We start from the raw sequence: 22,410 nt of genomic DNA on the forward strand, positions 1-22,410 counted from the left end.
TGGCTCTCCTCAAGGAGCAGGTCTCCAGCAGATGCTTTTATCAACTAAATTTTATTTAACTGTAACTGTCTTTAAATCTGCCTGAAGTGATAGTTGTGGGTTCTGCCCTTTGAGCCCAAATTTGGACTTGCAAACAGGAAAAAAAAGGGAAGTGTTCAACAGGAACTCCACTGGAGGTACTACTGGTCAACTGAAAAAAACTGTAAAACAGCTTTAGTTTTGTTTGAAATTTCCCTATTACTTGTGAAAATTATATCAAACATACAACATGAAATAATTAAATCCTATAATAAATTTATTTACCAATTAGCAGCAGTTAAATGCAGCCCATCTCCATAGAGAAAGGGAAAAAAAAAAAAGGCAATAGGGAAAACAGTGTCCTGGAAAGGGTTACTTAATTTTTCCCCCTTCTCATGGCTGTAGCCAAACAAGGCTTGGAGCTGTTATGGGTAGGGCCTTGCTTATACTACTGCAAGAGTTTACACTGTGCTTAACTGTTCCACTGTGGCTGCAGCAAATAATGCAGTATCTCCCTGCAGAACAGTGGGAACTGCTCCAGCTATTCACAGATCAGAACTGGAAAAGCTGCTAACAAAGGAGGTTTATGTGGAAACCAACACTATTCCTGCATACTCAGCTCACTGGTATCTGTCTTCCTCCTCCGACCCCCTTCCTCTTCTTCCATTTAGAATTTCCTTTGCTTGTGTATCTGTTTCTGCAGTGGCCTAGACTCTTGTCCTCACCTAACCTTTTAACTCCCCTATTTTTTATCTTCTCTTTATTTCATTTCTTCTTGTGGCTTTTGGACACCTAAGGTAGCTATGCTAAACAAGTTTGTTTGTTTGTTTGTTTGTGGTGTTTGTGTGTGTGCGTAGGCTGGTGGGAATGTCCTATGACTTGTGTTAGCTTACGTTAGGGCTGTAGAGAACTTCCATTTCTTATCAGTCTGTCCTCCTCACCCTCCATACCTCTTCTTTACCTCTCTCAATGAGCTGCACCTTTTTCATATTGTGTGCTTTTCTCTCACTCTTCACTCTCATAGCAAATATGCTCATTCCAGTGCTATTTTCTTCCTTGCTGGCTTTTCTCTGCAAATGCAGAAATCCCTTCTGCCCCTCTGCATGACAGAAACATGCTCCTCCACCTACTGATGACTTTTCCCATGTTGCAGCCTTACCATTTCCTTTTTAGGATAGTTTCTCTGCATGGGCATGTCCAATCATTCCTTTGTGTTCCCCAGCTTTTTTCTTCCAAGTCTTAATCCATGGGAATGGTCACTACTACCATGTCCTTGACTTTGCCTTTCTTCCCTCTGCATGCCGGTACTGTTGTAGATACTTGTAGGGTCTCATTTTCAGCTCTCTTCAAGGCAGAGGGTGTATGGTCTGCAAGTCAGGCTGGCCACTGAAAGCAACACACTTCTTTGCCTGAAACAACTTTTTGCATAAGTCGAGTCACTTCCTTGTGATAAGATGACATGTATGTCTGGGAATATGATTTCTGGGTAAGAGTAAGGTGTGGCTCACTGATATAACTGCCCTGGCTGGTCACGTGCTAGGAACCACGAGCAGCAGGAAAGCTTAAACATTGCTGTTTCCTGCATGTCCTAGTAAGTGTAATGCAGAACAGTCACTCAAAATAGCAATTGTCACTTGAAAAACATGACTCATTTTGACACTCTTGGATGTTTTAACTGTATACCATTTGTAGGGCTCTAATGACTCAGTGTGAAGATTTGCCTGAACAGCTTGTGAAAGGCAGGTCAGTGCTAGAATTAGCCTAAGTCCACAGCAGCTCTTCTAGGGAGGTGGCCCTCAGTAAAAGGGGCCCCTGAGCACTGGCAGCTGTATTCCAAAATAGGGTGAAAAGCACCAAGAAGAGACTTCCAGTACTAACCTGACCAGCCACTGAAAACAGATGCCTTTTTGTCTGGCTTTTGTTTTGAAATGGCCAATAAGAACAGATCAGCACTGGCACCATTGTCTGTAATAAATGTGTCTTCACGCAGTGGAAGACTGTGGTGTGCTGTAAACAATCACGGCACAGAGTAAAGCATAATCGATCACGCAAGTGCCACAAAGGATACATTTGCCAAAGCATGGTTTGAAGATTGGGATCTGTATAATAGAGATGGCACACTTAAGACACGATGAAAAGGAGCTATCAGCATTTTTCTAGGATGAAATATAGGCTGGATTGTCATAAAATTACTTAATAACCCTTTACTGTTACTGCATTTTCTGCATCACAGTAAAGCTTTTTCTGCTGCTTGTCAGAAGGTTCCTCACACTGATAAACTGGTATTTTGTATTCTGGGTCTCTAAAAAATAAATGTCAAGTTTCATGTCAAATGTAGACCTAGTTACTGTTGAGCACTGAAAGATCTTTCTGTATGCCATGGGTCTTGTTCATTGCTGTATTCTTCAAGCTTTATGTTGGGGTCACTCTGCTAAAATCAGGAATGGCAAATTTGGGTGTTTAGAGACACAATATGTTGGCACAGTATAAAAATCTGGGTCCTGCAGGGAATGTTACAGCTTTCTAGAAGATACATTGTCTGGCCATATCTTCTTCAGTTTCTTTTCTTCCTCCACTGAATAGAACAACTGTTTTTCACAAATGAAAGCTTTGATCCTCCTAGCCAAACCTTATGCTGGCAGAGGTCAAGTTAAACTGCTTTGAAACTCTGGGTATCAATACAACTCTTTGTGGTGAAGATAATAAGGAAGTTTTTTCCAGAAGCAGGTGGTTTTGAAAGGTACAACATAAAAACGTCTGTCCACCAGACAGAGATAAATGATCCAGCCTAAATTCTGAAGCCTCAGGCATAAATGTTATTGCATATAGAAAAGAGAGAGGTGGTGAAGATCTGAAAAAACACAGGCGAGGTAGGAAAGCCCATGCTTACTCAGAATGTCTAGCCTGACTCCAAAAACTAGTCAAGAGATGAATTCAAGAAGAATACTTGAATTTGTGAGCAGGCTCTGTATTTTATTTTCTGCTGTTTGTTTGATTCATTCTAGGCACAAAAGTTACCACTTGGCTTCACCACTTCCTCCTGCCCCTGATTAGAGTAATCAATGGCACAGTGAGTTTTGATTAGCTGCTTTTAGCAGAAGGGTGACAAGCACCATGGTGTTCACCTTCCCTCTGTATGTAGCTGTACTAGCAAATTCAGTCTGTCCAGCCTTCTACAGTCTCCCACAGGAGACAAGTGCCGTAGAGGCTGTGGTTTTTCCGACAGGAAGTGGGTGTAGCCTCCTGCTTCTCATCTCCTGCCAACCTCACCGGGTCGGTGTCACCGTGGCTGCTCACAGGTGGCACTTACAGAGACACACCAAGTCAGTTCCATCCAGCTCAGCAGATGCTCAGATGGGCTGACCACATCCGCTACATTCAGGTAGTGTTGTCAAACTTCCAATTATTTGGAGGGAAACATCATCACGGAGGAGTACACTGTGCACTTCAAAGAGGTGAAGATTAACTAGAAGCAACAAACAGAATATAACTAAGCAAAGGCGTGTTTTGTATGTTTAAACCAAGATAGTGTGGAAGAGCTTTTTAAAGGAAGCTCTTTCATTCCATCCATATGAATTTGTTACCCTCCTATCAATCCTGTTCACAACTGAGTGAAAACTGCACCGGCTTTCAGTTGTTTATCTTATCTTACACAGTCACCTGCAAAGTCATTCCCAAGCTATCCTTTTTTTGATAGGAGTTCTCACAAACCCAAACATACTAACAGGTATGTCCTTATTCAAACAAAACAGCATACCTGACTACTCAGAGAAAAAACCCTCCAAACCTGCCACGCCTTGCCACACCTAGAGTATACTCTTCTGTCCCAGGAAAAGTCTTCTCAGAACAGTATTTTTTATTTTTTGTTGTCAATATTATATAGCTGAAGATGATGAAACTTCAAGAATGTTTTACTTGAGTTTACAGGGACTCTACTGTGTAGAAGTAGAGGCTGTAATGAAATAGCTGCTGGACAAATGAGTACAAAATTAATGAGTGACACTTTTAAGATCACAGTTTTCATGGTTTTTCTATTGTTAGACAGCATTTCACAAACTCGGCAGAAAGTTTTCCTGCCATCATACCAGGAACTTGTGCACCTCCTGTAACAAAGGAAACAGTGTTCAACAGATGCTGTCAAACCTTTTGAAACCTTCTGCACCATTTTTTTGGCACTAGTTTCTAGGAAAATTTCACAAACAGCCTGTCCCTTTCGGTCTGACTATCAGCTTGCATTCTTTCCCAAATGGATTCTTTGAAAGGACCCATTTTGAAAACGCTCATGGACAATCCATGCTGAAGAAGGATAGGGAGAACTCTCTAGCAAGTTCTTACAAAAGCCACCTGCCAAGATCCAACAAGAAACTTCTGCCCTAAAACTAGAGGAGGGATGGGAAACTTTTTGTGCAAGGGATGCCTACACTCCACAGTTTAATTCTTTGTGTTACTATGAATAACACTAACATGTCATTTGAAGTATTGTCATCCTTTGAAAACCACAGAAACAGCAAAATATTTTTGAATGAACAATTGCAATTAGTGCGTTATCAAGACCTTCTGACTTTAAAATATTCACCTTTGTTGATTTTTACAACAGGATGCATCTAAACATCTCTGCTGCTTCTGGGATGGAGTACTGAAATACAGCCAACCCTAACTACTAGGACCAGGAGTGAAAAGAACAGAGTAAAACCAGGCAGTAAGTGAAAGACTAGCATTTATTCAAATCGTTACTTACTCTCAATAAAAAGCTCTCAACCCTGCTCATTCCAGTGTTTCGTGGGAATAATTGCAAAATGGCAGGGCTGTTACCAGGAGGCTGAAAGACAGACATTTCCAACACCAAGCCCCGGAGCAATGGCTAAGTATTAGCTAATACATGAGAGAGCCGTGGTAATGGCATTTGCTGAATGAAAACCTACATTGAAAGGAGGAAATGGCAGATGAAAATAACCTTTGCTATCTCCAAGCCTTCTGTGGAAAGTCCCTGCCTATGAACAGTATTCATGCAGAAAAAACAATGCTCTGTTTACTCTAACCTCACGGGTACTGATTAACTTTTCCTGAGCTTTATTTCACGCCTCTGCCAGGTATCACCCAACCATTTCCTAAAACACGAATCCGTCCACAAGCAAATGGAAAGCAGTGAAGCTGCAGGAAGTAGGGCAGGGTTTTCACAGGCGTGTTGTTCTGCTGCTGGTTCCAGCCCCGGGAGAGGCCAGCGTGCGCGCGGGCCTGTGCGCATGCACGTGCAGCTGCCTGGTGGGGGTACACTGCAGCATTGACATCCCCGCGCGGGCACGCGGCCAGCGTGGCAGCACAGCATCAACCAACTCCTTCTTCTTCTAATTAACATTTGTCAGACTTGGAGAGAAGCCCAGGATGCAAAATTTGGATGCAAAATTCAAAGAGCACAGAAGCTGGAAATATTCACACACAGGCTCCTCATTTATGCTTGGTTTTTTTAATAGGTCACGCACAGATGACTTACTTGCTCTTACTGTAACTTACAATTAGTAATACAGTGATTTTTTGTATGTTGTAGTGCACAGTAGAGCTGTACTCCAAAAAAAAAGTGGCAAAATTTACTAGTAGGTAGACATAAAGGTTTTCCCTTTCAAGAAAAACATTTCCCTGAAGTTCCTCTTTTGGGTGGGTGAAGAGGGGAAGGCCTTTAACGCCATCAGCAGACAGGAGTGAGAATAATTTGAGCATATCTGGGAGTTGTTTATAACAGTGGTTTCTTAAATTCATGTGAACTCATTCAGCTTCCTGCACAGCACTCAGCAGTGCAAGTTCAAATGATTAACATGTCTCAGTGCTGAAACAATGAATTCTCGGCCTATGATTGAAAGCCACTTTTAAACTCTTGCAATTTCAGTGTTAAGTCACCAACTCTGTAGAAGGTTCTTTGTGAGAGAAATGGATTAAAAGGTAAAAAACCAGCCTTTTGCACTTTTTATCAGCACAGAAATTCCTGCTATCTGCTGACATTAGAAGAGAATGGGGAGTGAGGTATTATATTTATTAAAGTAAAAAGGTAATGGTTGTAATCACTCTCAGATATCCTAAATGGCCTATAAACAGCACCTCTAATAGAGTACCTAGCACTAAGGCTATTTCCAGTTCCCAGCAGGGCACTTACATCCTAGCCTAGACAAAAAACAGGGAAGTAAGACATTGGGTCACGTTATGAGGTTCAGAGGTATTTCAGAGCTGGAGAAACCCTAACAAGCAATATGCTGCAAGTGTTCATTTCCTGGAACTTGGAGGAGTATATGCAAGAGAGGGAGCTGGCTACTGATGAACCATCCTCAACAACAAGTTTCCAAGAGCTAAGCGACAGCTCATACTAGGACCACATACAAGACTGAACTATTGCAGTCCTCGTGGCAAGGACAAAGCCCATGGCCTCTCTAACCAAGGTGAGCAAACAGAGCTCTTTCTTTCTCTCTCTGCACAATTTCTAGGTCTGTCTACTGGCAGCTTCTATTTGGCTTCTAGGTAAAATCTTGACAGTGACACTCTGCCTCCATGCTGACGTTCCAGAAAACTGAAAATGTTAAGAGACCTTGGAAGAGGACAGCTGTACACAAAAGTTAACTCTTGCAAATAGTCCTTCTTTCCTAAATCCTCTGCAGAAGAACAGAGACTGTTTTATAGAACAGCTTTACGTGCATCCTACTAACTTAGGGACATCTTTGTTTTGTTTGTCTTCTGTTCTGACACTGCATTAGCTAATGAGCAGCACAGGAAGTAATGTTAACCAAGTGATTTAATTTTAATGTGGCTTCTGCTTCCTGGACTGATTCAGCAGTGGAATAATTATGCAGATCTTTGCTTCTCGAGATGGGCCTTTCAGGCTGCTGTGACAGGCCTCACTGCTCTCTGCTTTTAAGGAAGATGGTGTGGCCACTTGCCGGAGCAGTCAGGCTGCTTTCAAAGCAGGGTCAAGTTCTTTTTCTGTCCTCAAGGGGAAAATGCCACTCTGCCAGATGGCAATTAAGGGCCATGTATCACTCCTGAGATAACAACAGAAGTGTTCTACTTAAATGAAGGCAGTTTCAGACAGTATGGTAAAAAATAATGTACATCCATTCCAGACAATTAGCATGCTATTTTAGAATTACTTTGGCACAAAGGAGACTTTTCTTCTGGAGATTTTTGTCACATTAGAAGGGTTTTGGCCATGCTTGTCTTAACAGATTCACTTCTAATATAATAAGAGGCTCAGTTCACAAGGAAAGGTTTTTGATTAATCATGTTTGCTATTAGCATGAAGGAGAAGTTTTTTTGAGGAAAGTATTTACATAAACAGCATTTGTACAATACAACATTGCAATCCAAAAGCATCAGTGAGCTGCTCTGCAGGCAATGAAAAGGGAGTTGCTATAGCTGAAGCTGAAGCAAAGCCACTGTTAAAGTAAATATGCAGTGGCAACAGCACCTAACAAAGGGAACATGAATAATAACTTTTCTAATTTCAGCTGAATGTGGGAGGATATAGGTAGGCAGCAAAAGGAGCTGAAAAACAATTTCCAGTGTGATTCATAGAGATTTTCAGCAGTGGCTTGCACAGGTAAAGAAATCGTCGACATTTACAGATAGCTTTTCACTTATTAAAATCCAATAGGTTTAGGGCTTTTTCTTTTTGGCAAATGAAATACTGCAGCACAAGAAACTTACACTGGCTTGTAGTACTGACTGCATCAAGTATCTTGACTTTCAGACACAAAACTGATCCACTCACTCTGCAAAATACTGCCCACCTTTAAGTGACAGAAATTATTTGTCAGATGAATGGAATAGCCTGCAGAAGTTAGGTGAGGATTTTAATTCCACTGGAATTGTACTAATATCATTCATGGCTCATGAACAACCAGAACCATAAGGACGTACTAGTACTTTAATAAGGTTATTTCTTTGCTCCATACTCCTTCATTACCACTAACATCTAGAATCACTCCCTACCTACACATTTACTAAGACAAAGAAAGCTCCCTGTTGCCATTACATTCCCAACCTTACACTCCTCCTACATTTTTCTCATTCTGTATTACTCAACTAGATTTGGCAACATTTTTCCTTCACAGAAATCAAAAGTGGGTGTTCTGACACAAGAACAGAAAACAAGAATAATCCAAATTATGTCCACAGAGCTCTTCTGAATACTATAAATGAAAGCAGCATTTGACTCAATGCTAATATAAAGTGATTCTGAAACAGTGATGGCACATGGAAAAAAATTAGAAAGCCAAGAGTAATTTCCAAACAATATTTTTCACCTTCTTTGGCCTTATATAGATTTTAATATTGTTGCTGCTGGTAAAGGAGTCTTGCAGCTGATGTCAGTTTTGGCCCAGCCTGTTAGAAAGGGTAATGCTGTATTATTTCAGTATCATCAATTAGATACTTTACCTAAATGTATGTAAGTGGCAATGACAGACATTTTACCTTCCTTTCAAGTCCTTTGCAAGCAATTTCCTTTCAGCACTACAGAGTATCAAGATTACAGGCTGTCAGCATAATTCCATGGACTTTCACACTACGGAACATTCTCCAAAGAAACAGAGACATCTTCGCTAACAAGAATTTATTAGTATATTTGGAAGAGATATGCAGTAAATCTTTACAACACAAAACTAAACATGGCTCCCTCTTGAGTCTGAAGCGTGCATGTTAAAAAAGTGCATGTTTTAACAAGCATGTTGTTCAAAAGGAACAGGAAAAAAGAACACCCTCCTACCCCAACAAAAACAAAACCTCTGAACTCACAGAGAAGCAAACAGTAGAAAACTGCATTTTGGGCAAACCAAGTCAGGTACAACCAATCTTAATAGGCACCTACTGTGGCTTCTGGAATCACTGCTGCATGCATATCTCTAGTCATATTGGATTTCTCTTTCAGCTTTGACTGGAGCAATGTGTGTTCCATCACACCAATCTGTATGTCCATCTGAATGGTTTCTTGCCGCAATTTTGTTAAGGCCTGTTTAATCTTCACTAGAGGAGCTGTCCAACAAAAGATAAACAGTACAACTCTGTCAGCCACCTAACACAAAAGCATTGTTTGCTGTAATTCACTCCTTAAAACTGAAGAGTTGAATGAACAGAAGGGTGTTCTACTCTGAAGACATGATTGTACTGATACATCATTTTTAATATGCAAAACACTTTAAAGACAGAAATAGGCAGTGACAATTTTGCCGTCTTCTTGACATCTAAGAGCTTCACAAAAATGTGCATCAACATTAAGACAGGTCTTTCAATGTGTTTTGCTCAGCTGAAAGCCTTATCCCCATACCTGACTTGAGGTTTGGTAGAGAACTGAAGACACCTTCAGGAGGATCTGAAAATCTTACCTGTGAAAAGCTATTAAAATGTTTTGTGCCCTACATTTTGATTCCTTCCCACCAATATGATGCTGCTGAATAATTTTTCTCCTTGTAATTGCTCTTATTCTTATTTTAATGAAGTACATATCATGAAACTGTCACCAAGAAAAAAGGTGTGTTGTCTAAACCATAAATGTGCTTACCACCATCAGTCATACTGCTTCCTTTCTCTTCCGTTTCCTGCTTGACTTTCTCCAATGCTTCTGTAACCTTAAAATAGATTTTTGTTAATTATACCAGATGAACATGAAATTAAAAAAAAAAATCTGTTGAATAACTGCTTTTATTAAAAAAATAACTAATCCTTCTTGTTATATAAAGAGGAACAATTTTTCAAACATTCAGAAATTTTTAATTTAATTAAATTAATGTAAAAAGTTACAGAAAAAGGGTAACAGTTTGACCAAACACTATGGTATTACTGAAAATCAGTGCATCCCCAATACAAACAACAATGTAAGTGTTTCAGTGTGACACTGGGTGGAAGAACAAAGGAATGAATATCCCTACAGATCAAGACTCATTATATAACCATGCTCACTGCCCTTCTGGATGCATCAGGACTTCAGCATTTTACACTGGAAACCTGAGAGATGCAGCAAAAGAAGGTGCAGCAGTCTGGCCTGCTGGCACTGGCACAGGTCCAGGTATGTAAAATCCACATATGAAGAACAAAAGTGCATTTCAGCACTGTCTAGCAACCAATTTGCCTTTGTAGACAATGAAAAAAAAAGCAAATATACGATTCTAAAGTATAGCCAAGGTAATAACTCAGTATTTTTGTCTATAATGTGAAAATAGCCCTTCATTAAGGCTTCAATAAGCCCTTTCAGCAACAAAAAGGAATCATTGCTGCATAGTTCCCACATACCTACAGTGGTAATGTTATTCCAGGTGTGCTGAGGCCTGATTGCACAGAACAGATCAGTACTAACACACAATGTGTCTGGTTTACCTCAGACACGTGCCACTGCACCTACGTAGTTTGAAGGCTGCCAGCTAGTAACATATTCACCATCCCTTATCAGTCAATCAGCTCCCAAAGCATGCACTGGAAATCTCAGGTCATCACAAAACACTTTTTCAAACTTACTTCCTTGAGAGTGGAATGGAAAACAGCTCTAGTTCTGCAGAATTCATACACTCAGAAATCTGTGCTAGAAAACTCACATTAAACTGCTGTATTACCTACAGCACTTGGTGATCACTGTAGGTCCCTTCCAACTCAACTGTTCTATTCTGTTCTGAAACATCTCAAACTTGTACAATTTCTAACACATTCTTATTGTGTGACCTATTTTATGCAACTACTCCTGAGACTTTATTGTCTAATAAACAGTTGGTTTCTAAAACCCAAACAGAGCCATTAAAAAAAATTCTGAATTCGATAAAGAGTTGAAGCATTTGGAAGTCAGACTGTAATTTTAAATGAAATGCCACAAAACATCCAACATGGGGAGGGAGTCAGGAGATAGGAGATGTTTATTTAAATTTGTCAGAGCACCAATATAAGTGAAAATGCAAATCCACAACAGAGAACCAGATTTAGGCAATAAGATAATTTGATGTATGGAAAAAATGACTATTTAGTTAAATACTGCTTTTAAGTGCCTGGAAGATAAAAATTTCAAATTGTTAATTTTAACTAAAGTAAGAGTTAAGCTTTTCTTCTTCCAAAGAATTTATGGGCATGATTTATTAATCCCCCATAATTCTATGACACAGGTTATAAAATATAGAACATTTACCTTCATGTACAAACTGAGCTCACATTTCACGAGTTAAAAATCAATGGCAGCCTGGATTTAAAATGTAGGGATTGGATCACTAGATAACCTCCCTCAAACAAAGCAGAACTGGTTTCATTCAACTGCAGCCACTAAATGCGAACTCTCTGAAGACTGATTTAAAATAAGATGTGTTTTACCTCAGAAAGCACTCTAATCCTTTCAGTTACTCCTCCACTTCCCTCCTGGTACTTCTCTTTAGCCTGGAAAGAAACATGTCTTTGCTGTAATAACAGAGTTGAAGAGATGTATGCAGATAGCTCAGAGAAAACTTCACGACTTGCTCTCATATGTTTCAATTCCAGAGACTCTCCCACAAAGCCCCAGTGAGGTTTACAAATGAGGACAGGCTTGAAACATCAGCCTCTGCAATGACTATCATTCAAAAATGTAAAGCAGTAAATAGTCCAAATACACACTTGGTAAGAACTATGCTTTCTAATCATTTACATGAGGAAATAAACATGAAGAAAATCTGCCATAATGCAGAAAGGATTGAATACTGAAATCCAGAATAATACTTCATCAACAGTAAATTACTTTCTCAAAGACACCTTAACAACATGGCAAACAGAAGGTGCAGAGGTCAAATTATTGTCAGCATGGCCACAACCAGGAGGGCTTGCCAAAAGGCAGACTGTAACACCTCCTAAATAGGGGATCAAAAAGCTTCTCAGACAGCACTCTCTCTATTGGCATAAAAGCTCAATGAAGCAAAGAAGTAATCAGAGTGCTTTGTGCACGTTAGCACCAGTACTCAATCTAAGGGATGAATGTAGGACTGAGACTGTAGTTATTCCACTCCTGACAGATGTGTGAACTTCACAGAGAAGGCAGAACTAGCAATTCACTATCTGCTCAAGAATGGCAACAGCTATACATAATACTCAGGCAAAACCATCTATTTTCCTCTGCAGAACAGTTAAATAAGAATTGCTAGTTTAGCTTAGGAAGAATATAGTTTGACAGCCAATCACCATTTCCCCTGCTTTATATCCAACAGCAGAATTCATAGATAGCTCACTCTATGCCATCTTTGCCTCAACCTCATTTAACAGCAAGTTAATACTGGAGAAGGGAACAACAAAAATCAGCAATACCTCACTCAACAAGGCTCGTGCTGAACGGTATTCTTGCACCAAGTGCTCCAGCTGATTGTTGATGTACTTTTCCCTGCTATTGATCTTTTCCAGTGTTCTGCTGATTTCATCATGGAGTTTGTCAAGGTAACCCTAGAAAATCACATTCTGTGGGTTGACAGGATACAGGCAGTATGCAAAAAGTATCAAAATGGTGCTGTAGTTAAGAAAGGCTATGGAAGCCTACAGAGAGAGAAAAAATAGTACAGAAATACTGTGTTTAGCCAACAAAAATGATTCCCAATGTGTTCTGGTTTATCCATCTCCAAAACACATATTTCAGTCTTTACTGCTTCATTGCTCTCCCCTCCTTAATTAATTACAAATGTCAACATCAGTAAATTACTCCAGCTACAGTATTTGAGAGTATTTGGGTGGTTTTATTCTATTTTGTCCTCTGTAGTCAGGATGTACTTACAGTAATACATTCATTATTGGACCCTGATAGCCCTGTTAATCCTCACACATAAAACTCTTTCCCACAAGGTATTTTGGCACTAGTTCTGTCTTTAATGATCATTGTCATATCTTTCCTGTTTAATTTTACAGCACTAGCACAAACAAAATGAAGAAAAAAGAGATCAATTTAGTTCTTAATGCATGTAAAATAAAAGAGAAAAAATGCTGACAGGTTAGTAAAATATTCTGTACATACAAGACATACCCTAGCTTTTGTTAAAGAAGTATCAATTCCATCCTTATGCTGATGCATTTGATCTGCATGAATTCTCCAATCCTAAAAAAAGACATCACAAATTAGAACACAGGTAAGTACAACATTTATCCTTTTCTGGTTACTTAACAACGGCGGGTATGCAAAGCAGGGTCAGTTTCTTTTATACTATTGCCATGGATCATCCTGCCACTGCCATGTTCATAGCCAGGGGCACTGGCTCAATGTGACACAATTTATAAATCTCCTAAATGTCACATGTGACACTCAGATCCATAAACAAACACTGACATCCTCACTGATACCATAGTAGCTATGCTTTTTAGAGTCTGATCTTCATGGAACTATTTCTGCTAGAAACCACTCTGGGCACAAATACTAAAAATATGGATTGTAGCTGCACTAGTTCTGCTTATTCTTAGACAAAATGAGTGCTTTTAATGCCCAATACCTACCATTCTGAACTATCTGTTCTTTCCTTTCTATTTTAGTCCTTACTGTTACCAGAAGAATGGAAAGAAACGAAAGAGGCAGAAATACCAAAACTTGGTTTTGATAATGGCATACAATTAGAAGAGGGAAAATTATTTCCAGCTTCAAGATCATAGGAAACATACATGGACTGAGGTGGGGGCTGAGAAAAGGTGCTGTGAATTGGCACTACACACCAGGTAATGAACACTAGAGAAAATGTGCTTATGTAGTGTTTCAGTCTCCTGTTGCAGGAGACTCATGATCTCTTGTTGGTCTGGTGACCATCGTTTACAATTTGCCAAACTTTGGCATTTAAATAAAAACAACAGGCACCCAACCCACCCTCACCTCTGTCTAGGACTTTACAGTAAGTTCTAGTTTCTAGTGCCATTGATTAAACCATTAATACTCTCCTGGTACTATGTTCACATGCACAGCTTAGGAAATATAGTACGATGTTTTCTGGCAGAATGGAAGAAGACCAAACAATTCTCTCCCATTATTTCTGAAAGAAGCTAGAAGAAGAATAATCCTCTTTTCATGTTCATTTTGACATATTCCTTAGGGCCAAGAGATGGTGCATTAAGCTGGAAGCTAGTAAACCTCAGATCCTACAGTGGCTTTAATTTTTCATGTATGTCTTTATTAAGTTTTAATTCCTCACTGTGAGACTCAAGCATCATGTTCCCTGCAACAGATGGGCTTGCTGAGGATCACAGCAGAGTGGTTCGAGCCAGGCAATTCTTCACACAGAAAAATGCAGTATGGCATAAGACAGGCAAGCAGCTCAGCAGACACTTGAAGGTTTCCCCTATTTTTGGCAAGATAGTTATCTTCCATTGTATTCATGTCTGTGTATTGTATTGCTGTATCAGTGCTGCAGATTGCTCCAGCTACCTGGGTCACTGCAAATGAACAGTTCCCATACTGCACTGATCTGTGTGTGCTATACAAGCTCCTAGAAAGAATATTTATGGCACTGCCAGGAGCAGGTCCTAGCTTTGGACTTACCAAAGATGGATGCCTGCTTCTAAGCTGCTCGTTCTAGACTCCTTGAAATGACTATGGAGAGAAATACACAGCTCTAAGACAGGATGAATTTCACCCTGAGGCAGTTACCAGGATATGGTGAGCAAAGCAGCTGAAAAAGTGCTCACTGTTCACTAAACGAAAGGAGAGTTCAGGATAACTCTACTGGGGTACAGACGAACTTGACTCTCATGTAAAGTTCACAAAGAGGAATTCCATACAATCAGCCTTTCATGTGATTGAAAAATGGAAGAGTTGAAAGGCAAGATCATCGGTTGTCTTCCAAGAAGATGTTTTAATAGTTGTTAAACTGAAGATAAAATTTTTTAGAAGTGTGAATACATTGGAACTGTCAGAAGACTGAAAAAAAATCCCCACTGAATAAATGTATAGAAATAAGGAGCCTTCTAAGCAGCAGAAAAAAAAATCATACTGAAAAAACACCTTACTGAAAATTATTGCTTCTAGGGACAAAGTAACTGACAAAGGATCACTCTAGGTAGCACTGAAGAGCCCATTACTCTCAGGTCTTTGCATGACAAAAGATAACAACTTCAAACAGAAAGTAAACAGCATCGACAGAAATCACATTTTAATCACCATGTGTACACAGGCAAATCCATTCTTCTATACCTTATTGTCAGTCCTGACTGTGACTTTCAGCTGTGGAAGCACACGTTCCACTTCCAGATTCCACTCTGCTGCATCTGTTGTGGACTGTAAAATCTCTTCTTGCTTTGCAGTGTCATTCATGTTCTGTGCAAAAATCACAAAGTTTATACACAAAATATCATTGTTATGCATAATGAGAACTGTTAGAAATCACTATAATGGCTTGCAGTGTTAATATTAGAAAAATATTTATACCCAGAATGATCTAGACTACTGATGAAACAGATTTAATAGCTTTCTCTGAATTCATGAAGATTTGGAATTAAAATAAGTATATCTTCTCATCATACTTAAAACTGAAGTATTTAAATGTATATTTTAAGAAATTATGATACATTTAAGAAATGGTGTACGTATGTGGGATTAAAATATATCCCTTAAACTAATACCATGCTTCTCTAGAAGTCTCTGCAAAAAATTTCTTGCAAATATTCCCGGCAGCTCTTCAGTGATATCAGTTTAGAAATTGGCTGCACATTGTTCTTTCAAAATAATATTAATATATAATATCAGATTAATTTCAGATGGGGTGTTATTTCAAGAAATGACTATACAGAGATTTTTAGACTTAAATCCAACGGACACAAATTGCTGCTACAGATGTAAAAATCTCTCAAGAGAGGACTGATGGGTTACAACTTACTGATCTGGACGTTTGTGCCTTTAAAACATTCAGGTCAATATAATTTTCTTCATTGTCTGATTCTTCTTCCTTAAAAGAAGTTTCAAAGTAAGACTTCAGTAAGTATTGCACAATATTTCTCCATAATTTTATTTTGCAGGAGCACAAACCAAGGAGTATCAAGTTCCATATTTCTGAACAAAACAAGACATGGAGAATTTAGGATATGGACCTTATGAAGAGACATAATACCTGGGAGAAGCTGAAAGATTTCCTTCAGAGCGCCACAGTATGACAAAAATAAACCAACCAACCAACAAAATCCAAACCCTAAACCTAAGGCCTCTGACATCAAAGGGCCCATTATCATTGTATGATAATTGTATTTGTTGCATGGTAATTGTTTTTAATGTATTTCTTAAAGCTCTACCTTAAAAATAAAAGCCCATCGAAACAAAAACCACAACCAGCTCTCAACACAGTTTTCAAGATTTTGTTTGCACAATATATTTGGAGTTACAGAATGATGCCACACCTTCAGTGTGCAGAATAACACAACTGAAACTGAGGCACTTGATTTTTTTTCTTGCCCATGAGTCCACATGCTCTGCTCACGTACTCTATAAATCTGTTACAGTCTCAAAATGCCCTTCTTCCATGACTGTGATTAGCTGAGAGCTCATCATCCATAAGAAATCACAAAAGCTGCAATAACATAGGTCTTAGAGTAAAATCCTTCAAGACTCAGTGAAAACCTTGGAGTTTATTCCTCTTTCCTATACTTTACCCAGTTTTTAACTAACAGGAACCATTATTTTCTTCTGGCATGTTTAACTCCGAGTCCCCTGAATACTTGCAAGAAATTAAGACTAGATTGAGACTATCTTTTGCTAAATGGACAACACATATTTGTGCAGCATTTAAAAGAGCATGAAGAAGAGCAGAACAAGAAGACTGGTTATCAGAACTGAGAAACCAAACTGTGCAGATCTCCTTGCACACCCAGCCTCACTGCCTGCTGCTGGCCACCTAATACAGGCTATGCCACTGCCTAAGATTTATAGAACTAGCCTTGTCTCCGTCAGCCTCATCATTTTTATTCAGAAGAATCAAAACTAAAGAACAATCAATCATTAGCATTTAATTGCTGGAAATACTGCTAAATTCAATTGTGGATACAGATAATATCAATATACTGCCAGCAACAATGAACTGGGCAAAAAAATTACATTGGCATGTAATTAATCCCTGCAGAACCACCAGGCACTCTAAAAAGCGAGTATCCTTTTGGTATAAACTGCCTGGTAATGCAATACCTAGCAAAGGAATACCTCAGTGGTCTTATTAACACACACACGTTCCAGATCTAACAAATCGCATCAGTTGTGAAAATCATGGCCTAGGACAACACCTGAGAGGAAACCCAGAGGTTCTTTGAAGGATTTCAATTGTGTTTTAGTTAACTGTTTCATCCTCACTTCCCAATTTAAGCAGCTTAGACTTTAACAAGATACAGAAAAGAGCAGACAGCTGACTGTTTTCCTATTTTAACCATTTAGTTTAACAGCAAGAGTAGACTTATAAGTAGAAAATAATTCTGCATCTTGATGTTTTTAATGCATAGTTAGATTCCACTTCATATAAGAACATAAGCTCTGTCTTGAAGAGTTAATCTTATCTGAAAAGCAACAAAACTCTACAGAGAATCTGACAATGCAGGAAAGGAGCTGCAGGAAAAAACTTGGAACAGCTAATTGAAAAGACTTCTTAAAGCCAAACAAAATGAACAGTGAATAAAAACCTCCTCATAGTTGACCAATACTAATATAATCAAAACCAGTCAAATAAACCTACTGCAACATCCTCTTCCAATTTACTAAGTGTTAATTCTGCATCATCTTCTGTTATTTCTTCTTCTTCTGGCTCTTCTGTTGGGTATACTGGCCTGAAATTAATTCAAGGAACAGCAGAGCTTTTAAACACAATAAACTGTAAATACCTCTACAAACAAAATATTTCATGAGAAAAATGGATGATGTGGAACATACCTAGACAGTGATAAGTGTTTCACAACTTAAATATGCACTCAGCCTTGAAAGTCTTGCTCATCTTAGACTGTCTTAGAAGTAAAGGCAGTACAGTACATTCACACTACAAAGTCATCTAGGGAGTAAATTTTAGGGTTTTTCTCTATTGGTCTAAGCTCTTAAAATTCAAGTGCAAGACACCACAGGCTTATTTCCAGCCTAGAGCGGAATTTGTGTACTAATGAGAAGTAACAGTAAAATATTTCCAAGGTAAAAATTATTTTGCTATACCCATTTCAAAACTGATCAGAGGAAAAGAATTAAATAAAGAACACTTTTAAAGACATTTTCATATAGTGGAGTTTAACTGTCATCTAATTTGTCCTAAGATTTCCTTCAGATTAAATAAAATTACTCCAGTCTACTTGTAACATGTTCATACTGTGCATAACTCCAGGAATTTATTATTGATTGATAGACTCTAAAAGGACTAAATGTTTCAACTCAAGTATCAGATTAACAAGGAGTTACATATAGGGAAATAACAAAAAAAAGTCATCAGTTAAACCTTAAGTAACCTAAATCTATAATGGTGCAAAGTCAGCCTTGCTGGTAACAGGCCAGTTGTGTGAAATTACATTAGGAATTAATTGGTCACCTGCTTTAAGCCTAGCTGAATTTTCCATCTCATGAAACATCAAGTAAAACATTTTTAGTCATTCCTATGTTTTATCTTACCACTACAACTTACATCTGTTTGCTGGAAAACAACACATAAGGGAGGATGCTTAGAAGTGTACTGTACCTTTTCCAGCTGAACCCAGTGTGTTTCAAGGCTTCTTCAGCTAAACAATCAAGAACATAGCACACCTGCTCTCCACAGCCTGTCTTTAATTTTGAGGGAGGAAAATCCACAGGCCTTCCCTGAAATAAAGAGACAGGCTGGTTACTAATGGCCTAACAACCCAAATTTCCTTGTAGGGAGATAAAATTTTGTACACTAAAACTGAAGAGTCCCTTGTGTATGAAGATTTTATTAATGACAATTTACATTCTTCTCCTATGCAGCTCCAGTGAGGCAACAGAAGGAAAAGCAGACAAAGCCAAGTGACAGATGGAGTGCAGAAATCTTTAAGCACGTGGTAGGAGGATACTCCCAGGGAGCAGAAGAAGCAGAAGCCACAAGGGATCTGGATGGTCAAGCACACAAGTGACAAGGCAAGGTAAGAACAGCTGCAGAGAAACTCAAGAATTGAGACTGAACTAGCAACTTTTCAACAGTGGCCTGCTTGCTCCAGATTTTATTTATAATATATTTTAATTTATTGCTATCATACAGAATAAACATAGTGGTTTGTTATGGTTTAACTCCTTTAGAGAACAGTGTCCTTAACATGATTCACAGCTGCACTAGAGTATAATCTTCCATAAACTCATACTTCTTGTCAGTGGATATAATCTCCTGACCTTTGGGGGTTTTGTTTGTTTGTTTGTTGTTTTGTTTGGGTGGTTTTTTTTTTTTTTTTTTTTTTTTTTTTTTTTAATTTGAAAAAACAAAACAATCCCAGTACAGTTCTTGGCAGTTTGTACAACCATTACTCACCACCAACCACACCAAACCAAACCACTATTCTAAATCACTTCCTACACTACCAATTAAGTCATTGACTTTGGCAGGAGCAGGATCACAAGCTATGTAAACCTTCCAAATAAAATCTCTGAAAATTACGTTACTATAAATGAGCAACATATGTGGCACTACAAAACGTAAACCTGGTTTAATCCATTGTACAGACTGTAGAACAAAACTAACTGGAATCATTTATAAGACCATTTTTGTAGTGCTAAAAAAAAAAGCAAGTAGGTACAGCCTACGTAAACTTCTAATTAACTAAGTAAGACAGTACAAGCCTACAGCTAGGAAAAGTCTGTGCAGACCTTGGGCCAGCCCCAGCAGGAGAGCAGGGTGTGCCTGCTGTTATTTCTGAAGGGGCTGAGGGTGTTTGCAGAGGGCCCGTGTGACACTCACGAAGGAGCGCAGCTCCGCGAGCACGCTGGAGATGACGGCGTTGGGGTCGTCGCACTCCTGCGGCTGCTCGAAGGGACGCCCCGCCTTGCTGATCAGCCACGCGGCCAGCGTGCAGAACATGAAGAACTGCTCTCCGGGATTGGTGGGCAGCGCAAAGTAGTGCCTGCTCCAAAAGGGGACAGGGGTACATACTGTGAGCTTCGGGAGCTCTTACAACGTTAGAGGTAAGCACGGGCTACACAGCAGTTCCTTTGCCCAGCTTTCTCCGTGAGCAACCCATCTGAACTAAATTCAGGATGCCTCGTTTCACACATAACCACCGAAGACCAAGTTTTCGACACTCAGCTTGCTTATTTCCAGCTTTGAGTAAGTTATTAGTCAACACCAGACTTGGCTGCCAAGTTCCCCAAATCACCGCCCCTTCACACTTTCCTCAAGAGATGCAAGGGGATGGTATTCCCACATCTGCAAATTCAGCTCAGCTCACAAGCATGTTTTGAAGTGATCCTTCCACCTGTCGTTACCTACTGTGCTTTGGGTTGCTTTGGAGAGTAATGAAAACTGGATCTGATTTGGATCACACCAAATTCAAATACGTGGACCTAACTAGAATTCAGTCCATTAAATCAGACCACGGTCAGTTATCCCCCCAAAGTGTAAATTACATGCACACTGGATACTGAGAACTGCTGGAAATGCTTGTCTTTACCGACACAGCTACTCACTAAAGTACACAAAGGTTTGCTGCCCTGCTCCAAGCACTCCAGTGGCTCAACAGCAGGCTAGAACCAACTTACGGCCACTGTGCTCATACTTGAGCCTCCTTCCCAAAAAGGAAATAACTTGGACAACCTTACCACACTCTTGCTTATAAAAAGCTTAATTCTGTGACCCTTAATTCTCCACCCTGCTGTGGAGCCAGGCTGTAATTGACAGATGGGTTTAAAAGTTATTTGGGCAGGTGGATGTTGGTCAGAGCACATTGGTCCTGTTTCCCAGGCTTCCTATCTCCCATAATTAAAAAAAAAAACATAAAAAATGTTACATGTGAAACAAATGTACTGGATACGAAACGCCAGCCTTACCAACAACAGGTCCAAGACCCTCTTTGTAAAGGGTTAAAGAGTCAAAAAATATACACACCCCACAAATAGTTATTCTGAATTCAAGATATTTAGAGTCGTTTAGAATAACTTAGAATTTAGGCAGAGCTCTTCTCTGTGGAACAGGTAGAAGTTAGGTAGAATTATTTTTTGCAGAGGTACCCTGGCATGCAGATACTCAGCACCTGCCGGGGTCAGGGAAGGTCAAAGGACTATTTACTCATGGCATCTCAGCCTTCCGCGGGGCCTCGCGTTTTGAAAGCTCCCAGCTCCCACGGGCAGCTTTGCATTGCTGCTTTTCCCTCGAGGCAGGCATCCTGCCACGCGGGCCCTGCCTCCCTTCGCAGCTCTGAGGCCCGCAGGGATTCCCTCCCGCCGCCCCCGTCCGCGGCCCCGCCGGAGCGAGGAGGAGGCGCGGCCCAGGAGCACCTGGACAGCGGCCGCATGTTGTGGCGCCGCAGCGCCTCCTCCTCGTAGCTCAGCAGCTTCAGCTTGTCCAGCAGGTCCTCCATGAGCACGAACATGTGAAAAGCCGCGCCGGGGCCGCGCTCCGCCGGCTCCTCCTCGCTGCGCTCCCCGCGCCGGCCCGGCGCGCCCTCTTCCGCCATCTTCCGTGGTAACCACGGCGACAGGGGCGGGCCCGCGCCGCCTCACAGCGCTCGGGGCGGCGCCGGCGGGGCCCACGGCCAACCCAGGAGGGACTTCACGGACCTGTCAGCTTTTAAACTTTTTTCCCTTCCGGAAGCCAAGCTTCGGAACGCCGCGCTGCGTGCGGCTGAGGTGCGGTGCTGTGCAGCCGGGGCTGTGGGAAAGCGAGGCTCGGCAGGCCAGAGCTATAGCGTTAGCCGCGGGCGCCGGCTGGAAGCGCCCTGGGGCGCGCTGGGGAAGGCAGCGGGCGGGAAAGCTCCGTCTCGCAGGAATGTCCTTGGCGCTGGTGGGGCAGCTCGAGTGCTGGTCCAGCTTTGGACACCTCACTGCCACACAGACTTTGAGGTGCTGGGGCGTGTCCAGAGAAGGGCAGCGGAGCTGGTGAAGGGTGTGAAGTACAGTTCCCATGGGGAGCCGCTCAAGAAAGGCCACTCTCTTGTAACTCCCTGAAAGGAAGTTGTAGCTAGGTGGGGGTCAGTCTGTTCTCGCAGTTGACTAGTAACAGGACAAGAGGACATAGCCTTAAGCTGCGCCAGGGGACGTTTAGATTGGATATTGGGAGGAATTTCCTCACTGAAGGGGTTTTCAGGCATTGCAATGATCTGCCCAGGCGTGTCACCATCCCTGAAAGTGTTGAAATAACTGGACGTGTCACTTAATGCCATGGTCTAGCTGAGAAGTTCACCAGTCAAAGGTTGGACTCGATGCTCCCAGAGGCCTTTTCCAACCAAAATGATTCTGTGAACACACGACACACCTCACCTGTGTACTCCTAGTACCAGCCAAGGTCTTTG

General features: G+C 40.6%; 2 protein-coding genes across 2 annotated transcripts in view; one reads left to right on the top strand and one right to left on the bottom strand.

The window, feature by feature from the left end:
* Window positions 1–8,596: 8,596 nt before the first annotated feature.
* Window positions 8,597–21,600, bottom strand: IFT57 (intraflagellar transport 57). Its single transcript, XM_063393823.1, has 11 exons — window positions 21,398–21,600; window positions 19,866–20,028; window positions 18,642–18,760; window positions 17,664–17,754; window positions 15,831–15,899; window positions 15,149–15,271; window positions 13,004–13,075; window positions 12,301–12,432; window positions 11,341–11,403; window positions 9,557–9,623; window positions 8,597–9,030 (listed from the first exon to the last, which is right to left on the bottom strand). The coding sequence occupies exons 1-11, from the start codon at window positions 21,574–21,576 to the stop codon at window positions 8,852–8,854; spliced, it is 1,257 nt and encodes a 418-aa protein (XP_063249893.1). The 5' UTR covers window positions 21,577–21,600; the 3' UTR covers window positions 8,597–8,851.
* The window catches only part of HHLA2 (HHLA2 member of B7 family), a 36,636-nt gene continuing 35,818 nt past the window's right edge, over window positions 21,593–22,410 (top strand). The window contains 1 exon segment of the mRNA XM_063393824.1: window positions 21,593–21,748. The gene's annotated coding sequence lies outside the window, so the exon portion shown is untranslated.

The sequence above is a fragment of the Prinia subflava genome, chromosome 3 (assembly GCF_021018805.1).
Source record: "Prinia subflava isolate CZ2003 ecotype Zambia chromosome 3, Cam_Psub_1.2, whole genome shotgun sequence".
NCBI classification, from domain to species: Eukaryota; Metazoa; Chordata; class Aves; order Passeriformes; family Cisticolidae; genus Prinia; species Prinia subflava.

Coding starts and splice junctions, on each gene's coding strand:
- IFT57 (XM_063393823.1), bottom strand. CDS start 21,576: ATGGCGGAAGAGGGCGCGCCGGGCCGGCGCGGGGAGCGCAGCGAGGAG. Junction 15,272..15,830: donor AGGCACAAACGTCCAGATCA/GTAAGTTGTAAC, acceptor ATTTTTGCACAG/AACATGAATGACACTGCAAA. Junction 9,624..11,340: donor GGATTAGAGTGCTTTCTGAG/GTAAAACACATC, acceptor ATCTATTTTAAG/GTTACAGAAGCATTGGAGAA.